Source organism: Dipodomys ordii, unplaced genomic scaffold (assembly GCF_000151885.1).
Source record: "Dipodomys ordii isolate 6190 unplaced genomic scaffold, Dord_2.0 Scaffold100, whole genome shotgun sequence".
NCBI classification, from domain to species: domain Eukaryota; kingdom Metazoa; phylum Chordata; class Mammalia; order Rodentia; family Heteromyidae; genus Dipodomys; species Dipodomys ordii.
In genome coordinates, this window is record NW_012267316.1 from 3,842,534 (window position 1) to 3,863,493 (window position 20,960).

Consider the following 20,960-nt stretch of genomic DNA (forward strand, 5'->3'; position numbering starts at 1 on the left):
TGCAGCATTATTTACCATAGCTAAGATATGGAAATGGAAAGACTTGGAAAAAAATTATATTAAGTGAAGTAAGCAAGGCCCAAAGAAACATAGGTCCTATGATTTCCCTTATTTGCAATATCTACTGTATGTCTGGGACAAACAGAAAAGGTCAAAAGCTATGTACATATGACCAGATAAGATGATGTTAAGCAAAATGAACCCCAAGATGGAGACACAAGTGGTTTTTTCTTTCTTCCTAAAGTATTTATAATGTACCATGTGATTTTTTTTGTTTTTTTTTGTATGTTCCTCCCCCCACCGTATAACACCTGTTTTCACTGTATTTGTTGTCAGTGCCCTTGTATATATACTTCTTGTATATATACTTCTAGCTTGGGGAGGGAAAGGGAAAAAACAAAATGCTTAAATAGGGATACAGGGGCTGGGAAGGTGGCTCAGGGGTAGAGCGCTTGCCTTGCATGCCTGAGGCCCTGGGTTCGATCCCTCAGCACCACATATGCAAAAAGAAAAAAAAACTGGAAGTGGCGCTGTGGCTCAAGTGGTAGAGTGCTAGCCTTGAGCTGAAGAGCTGAGGGACAGCGCCTGGGCCCAGAGTTCAGGCCCCACGACCGGACCAAAAAAAAAAAATAGGGATACAGGTTGACCCATTGTAACAATGCGATGTACAAGACACTATGTTGAAAAACGAACTTTACAGTTTAGGCAGGAAGAGGTGGAGGGGGGTGGGGGAGTATAGTTGTGGAGATGTGAGGGAAGAGAGGGTAGGGGAAAACAAAGGAGGATGTAACAATCCTTGACAGGAAATGTACTTGCTCATGTAACTCTAACCCCCTGTACTTTCCTTTATCCAACCAGTAACTTAATGTGACTTCTTTAATGACTCTGACAAGAATTTCCTTTTAATCTCTGGAAATACTGGGCTTCAGGGCTGCTGGCCACCATGGAGAGAGGGGAAACTGGGACGTAATTTGTTATTCTGTGCACAGCTTGCCTGACTGTACCTAGCAGCTCCTGGTACAGCTTGAGGATAAGTCATGAATACTATTTTATAGGTAGTTAGCTTTCCATTACTGTGACAAATACCAGAGATAAACCAACTTAAAATGAGGAAGCTTATTTTGACCCACAGCTCTGAAGGTTTCAGTTCCTGATAAGTTGACTCATTTCTTTTGGGCCTGTGGTAAGATAGCACATCATGGCAGGAGCAAAGAAAGGGCAAGCTGCTCACCTTATGGTGGCTAGAAAATAAAGAGAGAAGAAACAGGAAGTATTCGGAGTCCTAATATCCCTTTCAAGGATACACCTGCATTGGCCTAACTTCCTTCCACAAACTCTACCTGGTAAAGGCTTTACCACATTCCATCGGCTGGTGATGGAGACTCTAAAACATGGGCCTCTGGAGACCATTTCAGATCCAAACTACAGCACAGAGGAAATGGGTTGTCATCTATATTGTGATTTTTCTTATAGTTCATAACCTTACTTCACATGAATCCCATAAATCATATAATATAAGGGGCTACTACAGAAAGTCTGGTCATAATAACAAAGAGGGACAGCATATAGGATGGTCACTGAACTCAGAAAAAAACAAATGAAAGAATTTGTAATATTACAAATAACCAAGAATGGTGACTTACACTCTAACTGTTATAAACTATAACTTCTTAGGCAGTCGTGATTGAAAAGATCATTGTTTGTGGCCAGCCCAGACAGTTAGTGAGAACCCATCTCATCCCAGTATGTCTGTAATCCCAGCCCCACAGGAGACATAGGCAAAGAGGATCACAGTCTGGGACTTGCCTGGGCAAAAACATGAGATCCTACCTGAAAAAAATCACTGAAGCACAAAAAAACTGGGCACATGGGTCAAGGGATAGAGGGCCTGCTTGTCAAGTGTGAGGCCTGAGTTTAAAGTTCAAACCCCAGTATAAAAAAGAAGAAGAAGAAGAAAAATGTATTATTGTGAGATGAGTAAATAATTATTCTGTACTTTGTAAATAGTTCTGTACTTTTAATCCTGAAACAAGGCAGGTATATGTATATGTATATGTATATGTTATATCCTGAGAGCCTAATATAGAACTATGCTACATGGATGTGATTGCTAGTCATTAAACAAATGCAGTGTGTGAAGAGCCCATTCTGTGGAGTCCTGAACACTCTGATGATCAGAGGTAGCAGCAGGAAGAACAGGGCACAGGCAGTTCCAGTGCCAAAGGGGTTTTTTCAACTAGGCAGCAGGACCATTTCCAGACAACTGTGGAAAAAGATGGCAAGAACTCTGGGGCTCACCGAGTGCTTTCAACAAACCTGACACCACACAGGCATTCCTTGTAAGGTGGATCTTTATGACCACGACCATCATACAGATAGGAAAACAGAGGCTTGAAGAGGCCAGGAAACATACCAGAACTCCATAAGATTAAAATCTGAGTGCGTTCAACTCTAAAAACTGTGTGGTCCCTAAACAGTCTCCATGTCCCAAGGTACAGTCATGCTCTGGGGAGAAGATGGGAGCCATGGGAACCCTTGCAGAGATCCATTCCAAAAGGAGATCCTGGCTCCTAGTACCCCATCCAAACTGTATCCCACTAAGGCTTGGCTCACCTGAGCAAAGATCAGCCTGTAATGAAGAACTTGTAAAGGGTTTACCATACAGTAATTGTTTCATTGTTTATACTGCTGTTATTAATATAACTGCATGGAGGACCATGGTCTCAGGAAGAAAGTAACAGAACTAACCATGTAACGGCCTAAGGTATGCCCTAAACCATATCCTACAGCTTATTGATTCACTTTTAAATATGTGTGAGTTCCATTGAAGAAATGGTAATGAATAACCTCATGGCAACTCCGAGTCACAGGGCCCTATGGAAACCATGCTCTGTGCTGCGAGATGGAACCCAGAGCCTGTGCTTACTAGCACTATACCCTTGAGCCTCATCTCTAGCCTGGAACTTAAAACTATGCTTTAGAATATTTCTCAATATCAGGGTTTCTGAGAGAAAATATACTCATGGATATTATATTCAAATTCCTCTTACTTATTGCTTATACTTCATATTTCCAGATGGTTGAGGTATTGGGGGAGGTTGTGTATTTTGTTTCTCAGTATGAAAATGGAGAATATAGCAATAGCATTGTCATCAAAAGAATAAGATTATTTACTCTGTGAATTTTGCATTTTTAAGAATTTAGAATCACCTAAATTTGATTTGTTTTTCAGCACTGGAGCTAGAACTCAATGCCAAGCAGGCACTTGCTATGTAAGCCATGTCCCCAGCACTTTTTTGTTGTATTATTTTTCATGTAGGGTCATGTACCTCCTGCCTGGGGCTGGCCTAAGCCTATGATCTTCATATCCACATCTCCCTAGTGACTGAGGTTGTAGACATCCACCGCCATAAAAGAGACAGGGTTTTGCCTGCTTTCTGTCCAGGCTGGCCTTGAACAGTGATCCTCCTATCTCTGTTCCACCATGCCAAGACCTAGCTTTGACATTTAAGGTAGAATAACTGCCATCTCAGCAAGCACATGTTACCAGTCTTGATCTGCAGACTATTAAGTGTGTGTCTTTTGAAGTATAACATGAAGCCTGATTAAAGGAGATTGCCTCTCCCCTCAAAAATCTGTTCCAAGCTTTCCTGGGATATACCTATGTGTGTGGTCTTGAATGCATATTCTGCACATAATCCAGATTAAGTGTCCCTGCCACGCACATTCCATATGATGCTTGGCCATTTATGGTGTTTGACCACCCAGGTTGTTCTTTATGGGAAAGCAGTTTCTGCAGCAGTGTTATACCCTTTAGACTACACTACTATTTGCTTCTAATTAGCATGATAGAGAACTGCAAATGTTATACAGAACCTATTCTAGGAGACTTTCTGCAAGATCATGTGTCTCTACACACATTTCAAATATCCAAATGGCATTTCAATGAAGGCCCAATAACTTTTTCTGCCATAAGAAAATAACTATCATCACTCTTCATTGCAGAAATTTTTTATACAGAAAACCAGATTTGGGTTAACTGAAGCAGGAGATTTGTCTGCAGAAGACATGAAGAAAATCCGCCATCTGTCTCTGATTGAATTGACTGCCTTTTTTGACGCCTTCAGAATTCAGCTAAAAAGAAGCAAAACAGAAAAAGTGAAAGGGCGAGGTAACTAAGACAGACCCTTCTGGTTGTGATGTCACACACTAGAATAAGTGAGTGCTTTTCTAATTCCTTTTTCTCTCTCTCTTGCCTATGGTATAATGAAGACAATGGGATTTTTGGAGTGCCACTTACAGTTCTCCTGGAAAATGATCGAAAGAAAGATCCTGGAGTGAAAGTCCCGTTTGTATTACAAAAAGTGAGTAGACTGGAAATGATGGAGGAACAGATTTCCTCCTGTGACTTGTTTCTTTCTAAACCTACTAGTGAGTTTTCCTTTAGGCTTAATGACACTGAAAATCCCTTCTAGTTATCAGATCCTTCTGATTTCCAGCTTTCTTCAGTGAATCCTCAAAATGGCCTCTAAATTAGGCTTAGGCTATTTGGCTGATGAACTAACCCAGTTTTCATTACTGTAACAAAATGTCGGATGATGGGCTCCTTGAAGGCTAGTACTATGCTAGTGAACACCTCTTGGGCTGCATCACCTTGTGCCACTGCAGTGCTGGAAGAGGGAGAGGTCAGAGCACCAGACAGCCACAGAGTGGGGAAGGCCAAGAACGATTTCCTACTGGGCTCTGCCGCCCAGCTTCCAACACATGAAGCCCTGGGGACATGCCACATGCACGCCCTGGCATTCCGGCTGCAGATGTTTTGAGCCTGTTACACTGTATCCATCAAATGATGGACACAGATGTTTCGTCTCACAGCTTCCTTCAATTCTGTTTTGTCCATTACTTGTTCAGATACTATTTGTGCACATGTTTATGTCTCTTTGTATTTGATTATTCTGTCTGGATAAAGATGACTATGTATTATTAACAGTGTATTTGTGGATCATCCAAGTGTGTGCTGAAAGATACCATAAGAAGATTTTTTTACGTGTATACTTGTGATCATTTTATGGATCGTTCCAAAGGTTAATAAAATCTAAAAATCAGCTTGTGATTGGGCAGATGGGGTACAATTAGACAAAGAGGATAATTTGGGTGAAACTAAATTTTTTAAATGACATTATCTCAGCTATCCAATGTGACTTTGTCTGTGGATATCATTGCTGGTTTACTTCTAAGTTTGTTTTATAGACAGCATTTATTCAACAGTGACATCCAGTGGCACAATTAAAATTTCATGGTGTATACTACAAAATGAAGAAAAAGGAAGGGGGGCTAGTTGGAGGGGGGCAAGAATGGTGAAGGGGTGACACAGCATTGTTTTCATAAGCTGCTTTGGTAACTGGCAACTCCTCTGTATAGTACTTAGAATTCATAACAAAATTTAATGCATTTTAGGTCATAGAAAATCAATAAAATTCCAAGCTATTAACCAGCTATGAAAAAGCTTTTAAATGATGTATAAAAATGTTGACACGTTATAGTATCATGCCACTACAAAGCCATGCTCAGAACTCTGAAAATGAACTTAAACAGAAGATACTCAATAAATGCCAGATTAAATGTAGATTTCTTAAATATTTCTGTCCATGCTTGAAGAATTACTTTAGGCCCAAGTATCGGGTAGCAGAGATCTGGAATCCCTGTCACCATGTGAATTTGGACAGGTTACTTATCCTTTCAGTGTCTTTAACGCCTCAGCTGTAGATGGGAAGAATAATAGTACTTACTTCATGATTGCCAAGATGAAGTGAGTCAATACAAGTGAAGAACTGTGAACTGGGTCTGATATGCATTACACAGACAGCTTACCATTAATACTCATCATTACCATCACAAGAGCTGATGAGAATCATTAGCTTCCATAATTTCTAGCTAGATCCTTGGTCAGACTTTCTAGAATTCCTACAGGCTCTTTCTTCCTCTCTTTTTCCTTCCTTCCTTTTTTCCTTTCCTTCTTTCTTTCTTTTTTTGTTTTTGTGTAGAGGTATTGGAGCTTGAACTATGAACACTTACAGCTTGGTGCTCTACCATTTGAGCTGCACCTCTATTTCTAGCTTTTGCTGGCTAATTGGAGATAAGAGCCTCTCAGATTTGTCTGCTTGGACTGGCTTCCAACAATGATTCTCAGATCTTAGCCATCTTGATGGCCAGGATTACAGGCATGAGCTTACTTGTGCCTGACTCCTATGGGTTCTTAGCCAGGATAGTGGTAACAAAGGATGATAGTTTTAGAATCATTTCTTACTGTTCAATTTTCAGAAAGACATGCAATACTCTAATCTTAAATTGTTAAATGGCAGCATATTATAAGTGGTTGAGAGCTCATGCTGGAGTCAGTGTTATTTCCTATGTTATGAGATGGATATTTTAGGAAAGCTGTGGAATAGCTGTAGTAGAGATTTGCTCATTTGCAACTTTGAAGATAATGTTGACCTTATAGGTGATTGTGAACATTTACCAATGCCTTCAAGTATAGACACATATATATGCTTGATACTGTATCAGTTTCTATCATCATTGTTTGAATTTCTGATGTTTATAATTATATATAAATACTTAATTGATAATATATCATTGTTTTCTAGTTTTTTGAGAAAGTTGAAGAATCAGGTCTGGAGTCTGAAGGAATTTTTCGGCTTTCAGGATGTACTGCCAAGGTCAAGGTACCCAACAGTTTCTCTATTCCTGGTTAGAGATCTAAGCTGGTTAGACCCAGTAAATGAGCAGCAGGAATTTAGTTTAGTCTGTCATTGTCCTTGCTTAGTTGACTTTGTCACTTGGTTCAACCCAGGGTTTCTTTAGTACCTGTTTTATGACACTTCTAAATTAAAAAGCAAAGCAGTAAGTTTTAAACCAGTAATAATGAAATAACATATCCATTCCGCATTGCAAACTGTTCTTGATTTTAGTTTGAGTAGCTCATTGCCCTGTCACTGGGGTTAACCATGTCAGTTTGTTGTGTTCATCTTGGTCACGTAAATCACTCAGTCCAGAGCATAGGAGCCCTTCTTTCCACTACCAGCTGCTCTTTTGCTTCTCATTTTAGTTGAAGTTTTTGAAGAATTTTTAGCAATGACTATAACCTCTGAAATACTTACTCAGCAGTTGTAAAACCCAATTCCATTTATGGAAATGTTAGTGCCCACGTTTAACTCCACCCATCACCCAAGCCTATGAATCCATTCACTCTGCCTTCTGACTTCCATCCGATAGTGGGCTCTATGGAATAGTACAAGAAACAGTCATTGAAAAGTGGAGCGCTTTCATAAATTTCCAATAAAAATATCCTAGTGCATCTCCGGGTGGGTACACAAAGTGAAGAGCTATTATCTGTACTTGGATCACCCCTGGATAAGGGCATTAAATAATAAATCTATGAGTTGTTTTTCTCAGGACCAAAAAAAGGTATCACTTCCACAATTCACTTAGTATGTGATTTGGGGAGGGCATCGATTTTTTTGTACAAGGAATCTTAAGACTTTGTCACATTTGAGTATAAACAGAATAGGCTGTACCCATTGGCTCCTCCAGAGAGCCCACGCAGAAGTGGATTAACAGAGGGAGAGAGCTACTGGAGCATGGTATTTCCAAAAAGATGGAAGGGGTTCAGCTCATAGACAATCCCTGACAATCCCTTCCCACCAAGGAATGAGCAAGGTCCTATACCTCCCCACACCCAGCCATGGGCTGGGCTTTCTTCAAAGCATGTGTAGAAAACTGTATAGACCATGGTAATGACAGTTTGCCTTGTGAAGGTTAAAATGTGTTTGGGACTTTAACAAAGTATCACTATTCCACAATACTGTGGAAAATACTGTGAGAGAAAGGATGGGTTAGGAGAGATGGGTGGCAATGTTGTCAGACACTTTGTATTCATATACTGTTTTGTAGAATGGGAACTTCTTTGTACAACTACTTAAAGATAACAATAATAAAAAAGTAGAGTCTTCACTCTTTGAAATCAGAATCAGGGATTAAGACTCTTCCTTCCTTCCTCCTTCCCTTCCTTTCTTCCTTCCTTCCTTCCTTCCTTCCTTCCTTCCTTCCTTCCTTCCTTCCTCTCTTCCTTCCTTCCTCCCTCCCTCCCTTCCTTCCTTCCTTCCTACCTTCCTCCTTCGTCCTTCCCTCCTTTCTTCCCTTTCTTCCTCTTTTCCTCTGCCTCTTGATACCTATCTTTCTTCCTTTATTTTTTTTGTAATACAAGTCTTCTTTTACCCACCCATACTCCTTGTGAGGATTCTGTGTCCTTTATCTTTTTGACAAGATCTTGCCATGAAGACCAGGCTGGTCTCAAATTCAAGATCTTCCTGCCTTAGCTTCCTGAGTGCTGAGATTACAAACATGTAGGATTATTTTCAGCTAAGGGAGAATTTCTAGGGATAACCGAACAATGTTTTAAAAATTAGGGAAAGATGTATATGTATGAAGATAGTAATTAATGAGGACAGATAATGGAAAAAGAAAATGACAAGTGCCCAGAATCCTGTAGGGAAAATAAAATTTGTAAGGCTGAGGAAGAAAGTGAGTTATCAAATCTTTGAGGTATTCAATTAGTCATTGAAAAGTATTGAATGAGAAATTAGTGATAGATAGATAGATAGATAGACAGAAAGACAGACAGCATATGTAGAGGGACTGACACCTTGGGAGAGTGCAGCAAAACGTGGTGAGTTCTCTTTTGCAGGCAGATCTGAGCAGGGTACAAGGGCCTTACCAGTGACAGTAATCAGGGCATGTTGGGACTTGTGACTTCCCTAAGAAAGGGGTTGGTTAAATATTGGCATAAGTTCTTTAGGAAGGCATTTTAATTCCCAGAGACTCCTTAAGAGTTATGCTTTCTAAGTTAAATCTGCTTTTGTTCCAGTTTTCTATATAGTTGGTTCTTAGATATACTTCCGAACAAATCTATCTTAATTATTTTTTTCCGTAGTCCTGGAGTTTGAACTCATGGCCTGGGTAATGTCTCTTCAAGCTGACTTCAAACTGAGGTCCTTGGATCACAGCCTCTTGAGTGACTAGGATTACAGGCATGAGCCACTGGTGCCTGGTAATCTGTCCTAATTCCAAGAGCAAAAATGATTTCAGTTTGGTTGGTTAGTAATACAATCAGAGACCCAAAATGAAGTTATTCTTACCAGTTGTGGCTTAAAAAAAATACTTATCAGAGGCTAATCATCGTTCAGAGTGTTTTTACAATCACATGCATTCCTGAACCACATTTAGGTCAAAGTCTTGGTTTTATATCGTGTCAGCCTATTTATTTCACTGCTCGTTAGCCAAAAAAAAAAAAAAAAATGCAATCCAGATGTTTCATGATTCAAGCTCCAGCAAAGCCAATGTGAAAGAAATTTGGGGCAGTGAACAGAAACAGAAAGCCAGAGAGGCATTGTAATGTGATGTGTTGGAGGGGTCTTTATTCCTTTCCTTTATTTAAATCCTAGACAATCTTACTTTGTTTGTTTGGATGGTTCATTAGTTGGTTGGCTGGTTGCTTTTGGTTTTGCTTGTAACTTCATCCACTGGACTTTTTCTAAGAACATGCTTGGAGAAAGTCATTTAAAAAAAAATCCTCTGTTAGCATCGAATTTGTGCCAAGTAAATATCACCAACCAGTAAGGGCAACAGCTCAGCCAGACTCTTTGATTTAGATGCTTGATAAGATGGACAGGCTGCAGTCCTGAGAAGAAGATGCTAGAATTTATAGCCAGACAGACACAAGTGTGAAGTCAGTTCTCATATTTGAGGCTACAGAGCATTTGGAAGCAATTGAATGCTTTGTGTGTTCAATGATTTTCTTTCAAAACATGGCAGAAATTGGAGCCCAGCACTGAGAATATGTTTAATGGGAGGCAGAATATTTGACACATAAGGTTTTCTTTCTGACTCATTTCCATTCTTCAGAGGCAGCCTGTAGCTGATGGCTACAGGCTTTCCATTTGCCTTTGTGTGAAGCAGCCTCAGAAACTCAACTAGGCTGCATAGGAGTGCCAGCCTTAAGAATGAAGTGAGGGTGCAAGGCCCTGAGTTGAAGCCCCAGTATTGAGACAGAAGAAAGATGGAGAGAGGAAGGGAGAGAGAGAGAGAGAGAGAGAGAAACAGAGAGAGAGAAACAGAGAGAGAGAAACAGAGAGAGAGAAACAGAAAGAGGGGGGGAGAAGAAAAGGAGAGAGGAGAAGAAAAGGAAGGAAGGAAGGGGGAAGAAACAGAAATTGAAGCAGGCTACTTTTAAGCTCAAAAGGGATCTAAGGACAGAGTTTATGAACCCACCTAATTTCTTAGTAACTATAGACACAAAACATGGACCTTTATCCTCTTAATGCCCTGCCTTTGACCAGGTAAATTCATACCAGGCTTCTGAGATTTCACATCTGGGGTCACCACATGGGAGCTCTGTTTACAGGCTCCAGTTTGCTCTTTTTTGTTTTGTTTTGTGCCATCACTGGGGCTTGAATTTAGGGCCTGGACACTGTCCCTTAATATTTTTTTTCCCAAGGCTAGCACTTTACCAGTTGGGCTACAGTTTTGGCTTTTTGTGGTTAATTGGAGATACAAGTCTCATGGATTTTCTTGCCCTTCAAATCTCCATCCTCAGAACTCAGATCCTAGACTCCGGAGTAGCTAGGTTGCCACAGGGTGCCGGGCTTTTCAAGTCTTCTCTTGTTGGAACCCAAACACATTGTTTCTCTGGCTATTAAGACAAGATGACATTTTAATACCCAGAGTCACAGCTACCAAGGGGGGAGGGTGGCCTCTGCTGAAATGACACTGAAGGTAGATCAGATGTATGAGGAGGAGACAGCACAAGCTGTGTCTTCAGTGTCAGGCCACACTCTGTGAGCATGTACTGCTATCCCATCTCATTCCAGGGAAGTTATTTTTAAAGTTCTAGTTTTGGTTGATATATGGAAAATGATACATATTTGCTTAATACCATGTATTTAGATACCCATACATTGCACAATGTTTCTGCTGGGGTGAGTCTATCTATGTTCCTATACATTTATCATTTCTTTATGATGAAAACGTTCAAATCCTCTCTTATAGTTTCTTGAGACATATAGTCTTCTCTTGTTACTTATTGCGCAATAGCACCCTGACATTGGACAATCAGTTCTCTCTTTCATTATCATAGTTAATTGTCACCACAGTAGGCATTGTCCCTCTTATGTGCACCTGCCTCCTCTGTGTCCTACAACTACATGCCCAAGTTAGTCTCCTTCATTGATCCTCCATAACAATAACAGAGGCCTCTTGTCTCTCACCTTCACCTGCCTTACAACAAGTTCCACACTTTCTGAAATAATTCTTCTGTCTGCCATCAGGAAAGATAAATCTAGCCTTGTCACTCCCCTGCTCAGAGATGTGCCCAGTGGTTTTGCTGTTGGTACTCATACAACTGAGTATGAATAGCCCTCATGTGGTTCTAATCAGCATCCCACGCCTGGTCCTTGTTCCAGCAATGCTGACCTGGCAGTTGCTTCTCAGAAACCCTGGTTCTCCAGGCATTTGTGTCATGAGCCATTCCTCTATCCAGGCCCCTGTGTGTTCTCTTTGGCCAGTGAACTCCTTATTGTTCCTCAAGCCCAGGTTCCAAAACCTTCCTTTCCTCCACCTGTTGCTAAAGGCACAGTAAGGATATCATGCATTCTTCCCCCTCCCCCACCACCGGCCCACTCAGGCATGCAAGTCTTGTCTGTTCTAGAATGGTTTTTCTGTATTGTAAAGCTCTGTCACATGTATTTATCAATTAAGGACCATGTGTGATTAGCTGTATTATTCCTGTTAGGTTGCAGGACAAAAAGAAACTGTTCTTTGATATCATCAACAAGGGCCAGAGGTTGGCTGGGTCAGACTCAGAGAGGCTGTAGAAGAAACCTGTCTTACCAGGGAGCTGTGTTTTCCAGACTGGCAACTGTGAGAGCATTTGCAGTCCTATGTTAATGAGATGATCTTGGTAGGAAAAGCTGCAATGTACAAACTGACCGTGGCTGGTTATAAAGAGAAAACAAAACTAAATTACTTGCAGGTGTCCATTAAGGATGCCTATAGGTAAACAGTTCAAAGGAACAGCAGAACCTGAACTTGACTTTGGTAAAGGAACACGGCGAGTGGATAAGTCAGATGAGTTAGTAATGTAAAAATTATAAGCCAAGTACAATTTATGAAAGCATAGTGCTTTTTCTTTTTCCCCAAGAGTGTGTGCACTGTGTTCTAAACCTTAGAAAGGATGTCAGGTACGCGAGTGTGCGTGCGTGTGTGTGTGTGTGTGTGTGTGTGTGTGTGTGTGTGTGTGTGTGTGTTGGCATACAATTCTACTGTATCTGCTCTAGGAAGATGTCATCAGGCTGCCTGCTGGAGTGAGGTCAGAGTTTCTTTGCTGGGATGCTCTCATTGTACATGTGAACTTGCTGAGAGATACACATTCTTGATCTAATTTGGAAGTGGAGATGAGGATGGCAGAAGGGATTGTGGAAAAAGGGAGTGGAGGCTTTGTCAAAATCTAGCAGTGCATTTGTCATGTGGGGATGGTGATTTCCTGCCAAAGCCACAGAAATGAATTAGGAGCCAAGTAAGGAACTTTTATAATTGTGTAGAATTAGCCATTTAAGGTCAAGATTATTTTAAAAATAAATCTATTGACAGAAGTGGTTAATGTAGCAATGGTAGTAGACTTCAACGGGGGCAAAAAGGGTAAGATGGTAAAAGTTGTTGCCGATTGGCTGTCTTTCTTGGTTTCAGCAATACCGTGAAGAACTGGATGCCAAATTTAATGCCGATAAATTTAAATGGGACAAAATGTGCCATAGAGAAGCTGCTGTCATGCTGAAAGCATTTTTCCGAGAACTACCCACCTCTCTCTTCCCCGTGGAATACATCCCTGCCTTCATCACTCTATTGGAAAGTAAGTGGAGGAGTTCTGTGTGAACAGTCTAAAGTGTAAAGGCTGTAAAGAAGCAGCAGAAGACAGATGCATCCTGAAACATGATCATAATACCAAAATTTTAAGCTTGATACTCACGTATTTAAGTCTGGTAGACATGACCTAAGGAGCTTTATAATCATTACAGGGCAGAGGGAAAATTGCAGAATGACCAAGATGTTAAGATTTGAATTCCTGAGCAACTATGCGTTAGCCCTACAGTCAAAGTTTCTGAGCCTCACCTGCAGAAGCTTTAAATTACAGATAATAACTACTTGTCAGGGTGCTGTTGGGTATTGCATGAAATCAGCTAGAACAGTGCCTAGATGGAGGCCTCTTTCTCTAAACCTGAGGCCTTGGGCCTGATGATGCGCCTCCATGTAATAGATGCTTCACATCATGTCTCTGAAAATGATAGAATTACATAATGATTTGGAAATTACAAAGTCTTGTAGATTAAATCGAATGTGAATTACCTGATTAAAAGCACAGGGTGGTGTGTTATGGTGCTGTGTTTGGCAGGCAGGGAGTAATTCAACACGGTGGGATCATAAAGGTTGAATGTTGTAGAGAATGTGACAAGAAAGGAATGAGAGGAGGTTAAATGGTGGGCTTTGACTGCTAACATGGGGTCACAAAGGTCACAAGCCTAAGTATTTAATGCATGTGAAATAGATAGGGTTTCTTCCAGGTCAGGAAAGGGTCATAGGCAGATGAGAGAGACACTGGCCCTGCTCAGCTCTAGGTAACACTTATATGTGGGACTAAAAGTCACATTCAGGCTTTGATGGGAACTTTTCTAATTTGAAAATGCTACCTTGCAGATTTAAATTTTATAATGCTGTGTGCTTAATTGATATCTGTATATGCCATCTACAGCCTTCCAAAGGTTGACTAGAACTTTGAAATTATTAAAATTTCAATGAGAAGAAATGATTGATTATAAGCTGCATGGAAAATTTTGTGCTAGAAATTAATAGTTCCTAATTTTGTATCAAACCCATATTCACAAATGTATTGTAAAATTTTGTATTAAACCATACTCACAAAATAATCCTTTCTGTCTTTGTGACAGACAAAGAAACTATTTTACTTATTCTAATTTTCTTATGCTGGTAGTGGGGCTTGAACTCAGGGAGAAAGCACTGTTTCTAAATTTTTATGCTCAAGGCTGGCACTCTACCACTTGAGAACCACTCCACTTCCAGCTCTTTAGTAGTTAATTGGAGTATAGAGTTTCACTGACTTTCCTTCCCCTGGCTGGCTGTGAATCTCAATCCTCGAATCTCAGCCTCCTAAGTAGTTAGGATCATAGGCATGAGCCACCAGTGCTCAGCTTAAGCTACCCTTTTGATACTCAGTGGAGTTCAGAGAACACAGATTAGTTCCCACTTGTGTAATTATTTTCTCTTTTCTATCTTGGGTACAAATTTGCCAACACAATTAAAGCCCAGTCAGGCTACAGAGACTTACAGGAAAAGCATTTTCCTGCAAAGCACTATTTTCCTAGGAAAATAATGACCTGTGGAAAAAGAGTATTCTCTACCAGAGTGCATTAACTGAATTAACTATGAAATATTAACCACAAAGCAATGTCAGCCAACTTGCCTAAGTAAAATGAAAATAGATTATTTGCCAAAGTAGACTTTTAATTGTGAAAGAAACCAGAATTTCTCTGTAATTGAAGGAAATAGAAAATGTCCAAGCCTACTTCTGCATCTATTGGTTTTTTTTTAACCTAGAGGTGATTTTAAATTGTACTGAAAGATTCCATACAGCCCCAAGCCTCCAGCTGATCACAAAAATAATGTGTGATCTGTCCTTAAGTGCTTCGTATGGAGAAATGCTCCTGATAGGCCCCACAATTCAGCCAGGACAAGCTCATGTCAGTGTACAGTAGACATTTTCCATGACCTCCTGGACCTGTGTCGAGTATGGTTTACAAATTTGACATCATTATCTAAAATCCACATATGAGTTATGCTGGGACATTGAAATTAGATCCTATTAGATCCTAGATGCCTCCCACTTCTGCATTATTCCTTGGTGCATCCACTTGCCATTCATTCCCAAACTGGCACATGTAGCCTCCAGCACCCACCTTACCAACTAACTGATGGCCCATTGGCTATATGGAGTAGAACTAGATTTTCCTTCAGCTTGAGAACAATGCTTTCTTGCAGGAACTCCTCACCAAGAGACCATTTGAGGTAGATACAGAGAAATGAAGGAAAGCCTGGATTCTCAGGTGCTCTATAAATTTTCATCATGGCTGGCTGTGGATTTTCCTATGAAGATAGAAACACAATGTATAAATGCAGCTTTATGGTGCCATCTTGTGTCTTTAAGGAATAAAATGCCTTACAATCTCCAAAACTCTAACTAGTCACTTTGTTGGAACTCTCAAAGCTGGTTCTGGGCAAAAACATGAGACTCCAAAGCAAAATGGGGTGGTGGCATGGCTCAAGTATTAGAGCACTTGCCTCAAAAGCACAAGGACCAAAATACCTGTACTGTCAAATAAGTGGTACTAGTCATCAAAACAAGATCCCTCACACTGGATACAATGGCTGAATTCAGGTACTGACTTAATCACATGCATATATTAACACATTTTATCCTATCCCAGCCATATAGCATTATGAGGTAGGTTAGATATGATGACTTCTTCCATTTTACAGATGGTAAAATAGGAGCAATGAAGAGTTAAATAACCTGCTCAGATTGGCACTAGTGGCCAAGACTTGTAATCCTATATACTCAGTAGTCTGAGACCTGGAGGATCATGTTTCAAAGCCAGGTGGAAAAGGCTGTGAGATGCCATCTCCTTAACCAACAAAATACTAGACTATAGATGTAGCTCAAGTGATAGAGCACCAATTGTGAGTGAAAAGGCCAAATGAGGAACTCAAGGTCCTGAGTTCAAGGCCTGGTCCCAGCACAAGATAAATATTTAAAGCTGCCCAAGCTCATGTAGTAACTCAGAAATAGATGCAGAATTTGAACCTGATTCTAGAATATACATTCCTGATTGTTATATGTTGCTGCTTTCTTATGTGGAAACAAAGTTTATTCTTGAATTGAGCTGAAAGCCTTCTACTTACTGCACAAATGTGCATCTAGGTCTGTGAAATCACTTCACAAGGGGAAATGTGATACAAATCTAGAATTACTGTGAGAACCTCACTGCCATGCTCCTATAAAGGCATTGTGGGGTTGGAGGGGAGTTGACAGGCCCAGGCTCTTGTCCAAGTGAACAATTTATGTTGTGGGACATAAAACCTGAGGCCTTGCCACCCAGAACTGTCAGGAGCCCTCCTGTGTCAGCAGATGTTAGCAGGAAATGCTGTCAGGAGGCATCTGTGTTGTTTCAAGCCTGTGATTGCCTCTATTTTCTCATCAGGAGGGCCTCACATAAGAGTGCAGTTTCAAGCCTTACACCTCATGGTCATGGCCCTGCCTGATGCCAACCGAGACACAGCCCAGGTACGTCGTAGTAACCTCATGATCTGTTGTGGAGCTTGTATTGCTCAGAGGAAATGGCTCACCTGGGGGAAATAGAAGCAGAGATGACGATTTCCAGAGCAGTGCAGTAAGCTGCAGAGCTGCTGCCATTCCATGCCGCCATTGCCTAGGAGGACAGGAAGAAGGGCCATTCTCTAGTCTTCCTTGAACTTTTGAACTTCATTTATTCCATTCATGAGAGGAATTTTAGCTATCTAGCCACTTGCCAAGGAAGGTATTAGGATTGGGGAAACAGAGATGAGAGGCCTAAATGGTTCTGTGTCAGAAGTAAACAAGGCCATTTTGTAAGTTACAACATATAAGCAAGATGTCTTTATTGATCTTCGGCTTCTCACTTCAGTCTAATTGTTTAAAAAGAAAAAAGAAATCTTTGGGTCTCTATTAAGAAAATTTCAGCCTGTGCCAACAAGACCTAGGGCTTCTCTTATTCTACCCTGTAATGTTTTCAGAGTGTCTGCTTAGACCACACTAAAGCTACCAGCACAACAATGTTTATTGCAGCATTATTTACTATAGCTAAGATATGGAACCAACCCAGATGCCCCTCAGTAGATGAATGGATCAAGAAAATGTGGTATATATACACAATGGAATTCTATGCCTAAGAAATGGAAAGGCTTGGAAAAAATTATATTAAGTGAAGTAAGCCAGGCCCAAAGAAACATAGGTTCCATGGTTTGCCTTATTTGCAATAACTAGTATATGTCTGAGACAAGCAGAAAAGGTCAGATAAGTTGGTGTTAGGGAAATGTATTCAAATGTTTTTTTTCTTTCATGCGATTGTTTCTGACACATTTATAAGATTATTTCTTTGTTGCTTTGTATGTCCCTCCCCCACAGTATAACCCCTGCTTTCACTGTATTTGATGTCGGTATAATTTGTGGAGGGGAAAGAAAAAAGAAATGGTTTAAATAGGGATACAGGTGGATCTATTGCAACAATGAGATATAAAGTTGTTACATGGAAAATGAACTTTACAACTTTGGTGGAGGGGGAGGGGGGCGGGAGGAGGATTGGGTGGGGGGGTGGGGGGAGCATGGGAAGAGATGGGAGGGGGAAACAAAGGAGGAGGCTACAATGCTTGATAAGAAATGTACTCATTATCTTGCCCATGTAATTGTAACCCCTCTGTACAGTATTTTCACAATAAAAAAAGAGAAATCTAATGAAGGTCTTTGAAGAAGAAATTTGAAATCATTGAGTTAAAGGAAATTTCTAAAATCTCTGTGTTTGAAAACATATGAAGATAATGCAGTTTCAAAAATTCTAGGATGTCGGAATTTTAAACAATGACAAATAGAATCTCGTATTTTGGATTGGGAAAATGAGGCTCAGAGCAGTGTTTTCTCCCATAGCATGTAATGGAATGTTTGATAGAATCATATTCTATAGTTCTTCATCCAGTTATCCCTCTCTTTATTTAAATTATTTATTTGCTCTATGTTGGTAAAACAAAACAAAATAAAACCTCTAGTGGGATCCAACTTTGAAAATACAAAGAGCTTCCTTCTGGGATCTGAGTCTTCTCAGTATATTTCTGATGCTTCGCAAAAATACCTGTATTTTGACGATTCCACAAACTTTTCAGGTTTCTCAAATCTTTTTTTTTCATTTTAATGCTTATAGTAGCTACACTTGGCATCTTCCTGCCTGTGGCCTGTTGAAATTTTCAATATATAGCTTACAAAATGTAAGAAAAGTGAGGGAAGGGTGGGTTAGGGAGATGGGTGAGAATGTTGAAAGGGATGACATTGATCAAGGCTCATTGTATTCATAAACTGCTTTGTTGAATAGTAACTTCCTTGTACAACTACTTAATAAAATAATATAAATATGAAACATTGTAATTATAAAATTATAAAATAAAATATTGATATTAATAAAAATATTAAGAACTAATAAAAGCAGTATCAAAAACAGGTTTTATTGCATACACCTGTAAGCTCAGTACTCTTGGAGGAAGAGGTAGGAGGATTGTAAGTTTGTGACCAGCCTGCATTACACAGAAAAGTTGAGGCCAGCTAGGCAACTTAACAAGACTATGTCTCAAACAAGCAAAAAAAAAAAAAAGTGATAAAAATGGCACTGAAAAAAGTAATTTTTTATTATCATTAAGTAGTTGTACAAAGGGATTTCAATTCAACATGTAGTTTATGAGTACAATGCATCTTGATCAATGTCACTCCCTTAGACATTATCACCCAAGTCTCCCAACCCCATCCAGCCCCGCAAGTTGCCTGGTGCCATTCTCTCATATATACATTGAACATTATGGATGTATTCGGCCACCATCAAAAAGTAAAACAATGTAAACTGAGCTGACATTTGGGCTGAGAAATGAGTAACTCTTGTTGTTTAAATTGGTTTTCATTTCCCACGGAAGCAATAAATTGTTTTCAACAGTAAAGATTTGAGGATATATTTTAAGAGTTACTTTTTGTTCTTCACAACAAAACTACATTTTATGTTTATTTGAGCCTCAGTGTTTTCTCTAGCCCTGGTTCATGTTTAATTTTAATATTTGTCAAACTTGTTTAAGATAAAAGAAAATAAGAAAATGCAAGCTGTTTATATAGACTCCAAGATAATAAATTTATGAATATTTTATGGACCAGCCAGCTGAAGACACTGCTCACCTTCTTTCTTATACTTTTAAGTAATTAAATGGGAAGGAAGACATATTTTATGCATCCCATACATCTAACATTTTCTCAGCAGCCCAGCGTATAGAATTGAGTTGTAGCTGTCTAGGTCTGGTGGCACATATCTGTAATCCCAACTACTCAAGAGACAGAAGTAGGATGATCAAGTTCTAAGTCTATCAAGGCAAAAGCTTGAGACTCTATCAATCCCTAGTATGGCCCATTGAAGAGACATGACCACAATCAGTGGAGCTTTTAATAATTTATAATGTTCTGACATAATTCTGTTTCTTGTTAGGCCTTGATGAAATTCTTCAGTAAAGTGATTGCCAACGAATCAAAAAACCGAATGAGTGTGTGGAACATTTCCACTGTGATGGCGCCAAACCTCTTCTTCAGCAGAAGCAAACACTCCGACTGTGAAGAGCTACAGTTAGCAAACACCGCAGCGCACATCATCCGGCTCATGCTCAAGTATCAGAACATTCTGTGGAAGGTAACTGTGTGACAGGTTACTGTCAGGCTCCTGTAGGAAGCCACCAACCTGCAGGAAACATAAAGGCCCCGCAATGGAATATTTCCCTTAGTTGGAGAAGAGAATCCCAGTTGACTTGTGTCTTCAGACCCAGCTGGGCCTCCATACCCACAGTGCTGCCACTCTGGAGGCTGACAACCACAAACTAAATACGTTCCCTGCAAATTGTGTCTGGACTGAATATGAACCGACATTTTTTTTTCTTGTGAATATTTCCTAAACAATAGGCAAAACAACAATTTAAACAGCACTTAACATTCTGTTAGGTATGATTAGTCATCTAGAGATAGATTAAAAATATATGGGAAGGGAAGCTGTGGCTCAGAATGGTAGAGTGCTAGTCTTGAGCAAAACAGCTCAAGGACACGCACCCAGGCCCTGAGTGTGTGTGTGTGTGTGTGTGTTGCACACATACACACATATGAGAACACATGTAGATCTTTTGCCATTTTATATAAGGAAATGCTGAGCATCCAAGGATCTTGTACCTGAAAGAGTCTTGTAACCAATCCCCTGGGATACCAGGAGGGGATAGTACATTCTTTAAGAGCTCCTATTTGGCATACTTTACTATTTTTTTTGGGGGGGGGGATCTGGTCGTGGGCCTGAACTCTGGGCCTGGGTGCTGTCCTTCAGCTCTTCAGCTCAAGGCTAGTGCTCTACCACTTGAGCCACAGTGCTACTTCTGGCTTTTTTTTTTCTGCTTATGTGGTGCTGAGGAATCGAACCCAGGGTCTCATGCATGCAAGGCAAGCGATCTACTACTGAGCCACCTTCCCAGCCCCCATACTTTACTATTAAATAGAAATCCACCCTTTCTTCTAATCTTCATAAGAACAAAGGCCATTGTCTCTGGTTGCAGTGGCCAGGAGGAGTCTATATACTTTCAGTCTAGTGTTTTCCCTTGACACAAGCTACTTTTCTTCTCCAGGTTCCATCTTTCTTGATCACCCAAGTCAGAAGGATGAATGAAGCCACCATGTTGTTAAAGAAACAGCTCCCAAGTATGAAAAAGCTACTCAGGAGGAAGACCATAGAACGGGAGGTAAGGACCACAATTAGAGGACACAGATTGTTTACAACCTAGATGGAGGCTTCTGTTTTGTTTTGTTTTAGTGTCATTTAGGTCCTGGGTCTGGGTACCGTCCCTTAGCTTTTTTCACTAAGGTTGGTGCTATACCAATTGAGCCACACCTCACTGCTGGCTTTTTGGTGATTAATTGGAGATAAGAGTCTCAGACTTGATTGCCCTGGCTCGCTTCAAACCAGTAATCC

General features: G+C 40.2%; 1 protein-coding gene across 1 annotated transcript in view; it reads left to right on the plus strand.

Moving 5' to 3' along the window:
* Arhgap28 (Rho GTPase activating protein 28) overlaps positions 1-20,960 on the plus strand; it is a 162,504-nt gene that overhangs the window by 130,021 nt on the left and 11,523 nt on the right. The window contains exons 8-14 of the mRNA XM_013027159.1: positions 4,006-4,171; positions 4,273-4,364; positions 6,648-6,725; positions 12,802-12,964; positions 16,386-16,468; positions 19,449-19,646; positions 20,617-20,730. Coding sequence (XP_012882613.1) covers positions 4,006-4,171; positions 4,273-4,364; positions 6,648-6,725; positions 12,802-12,964; positions 16,386-16,468; positions 19,449-19,646; positions 20,617-20,730 — 894 coding nt within the window. The remainder of the gene's footprint in view (positions 1-4,005; positions 4,172-4,272; positions 4,365-6,647; positions 6,726-12,801; positions 12,965-16,385; positions 16,469-19,448; positions 19,647-20,616; positions 20,731-20,960) is intronic.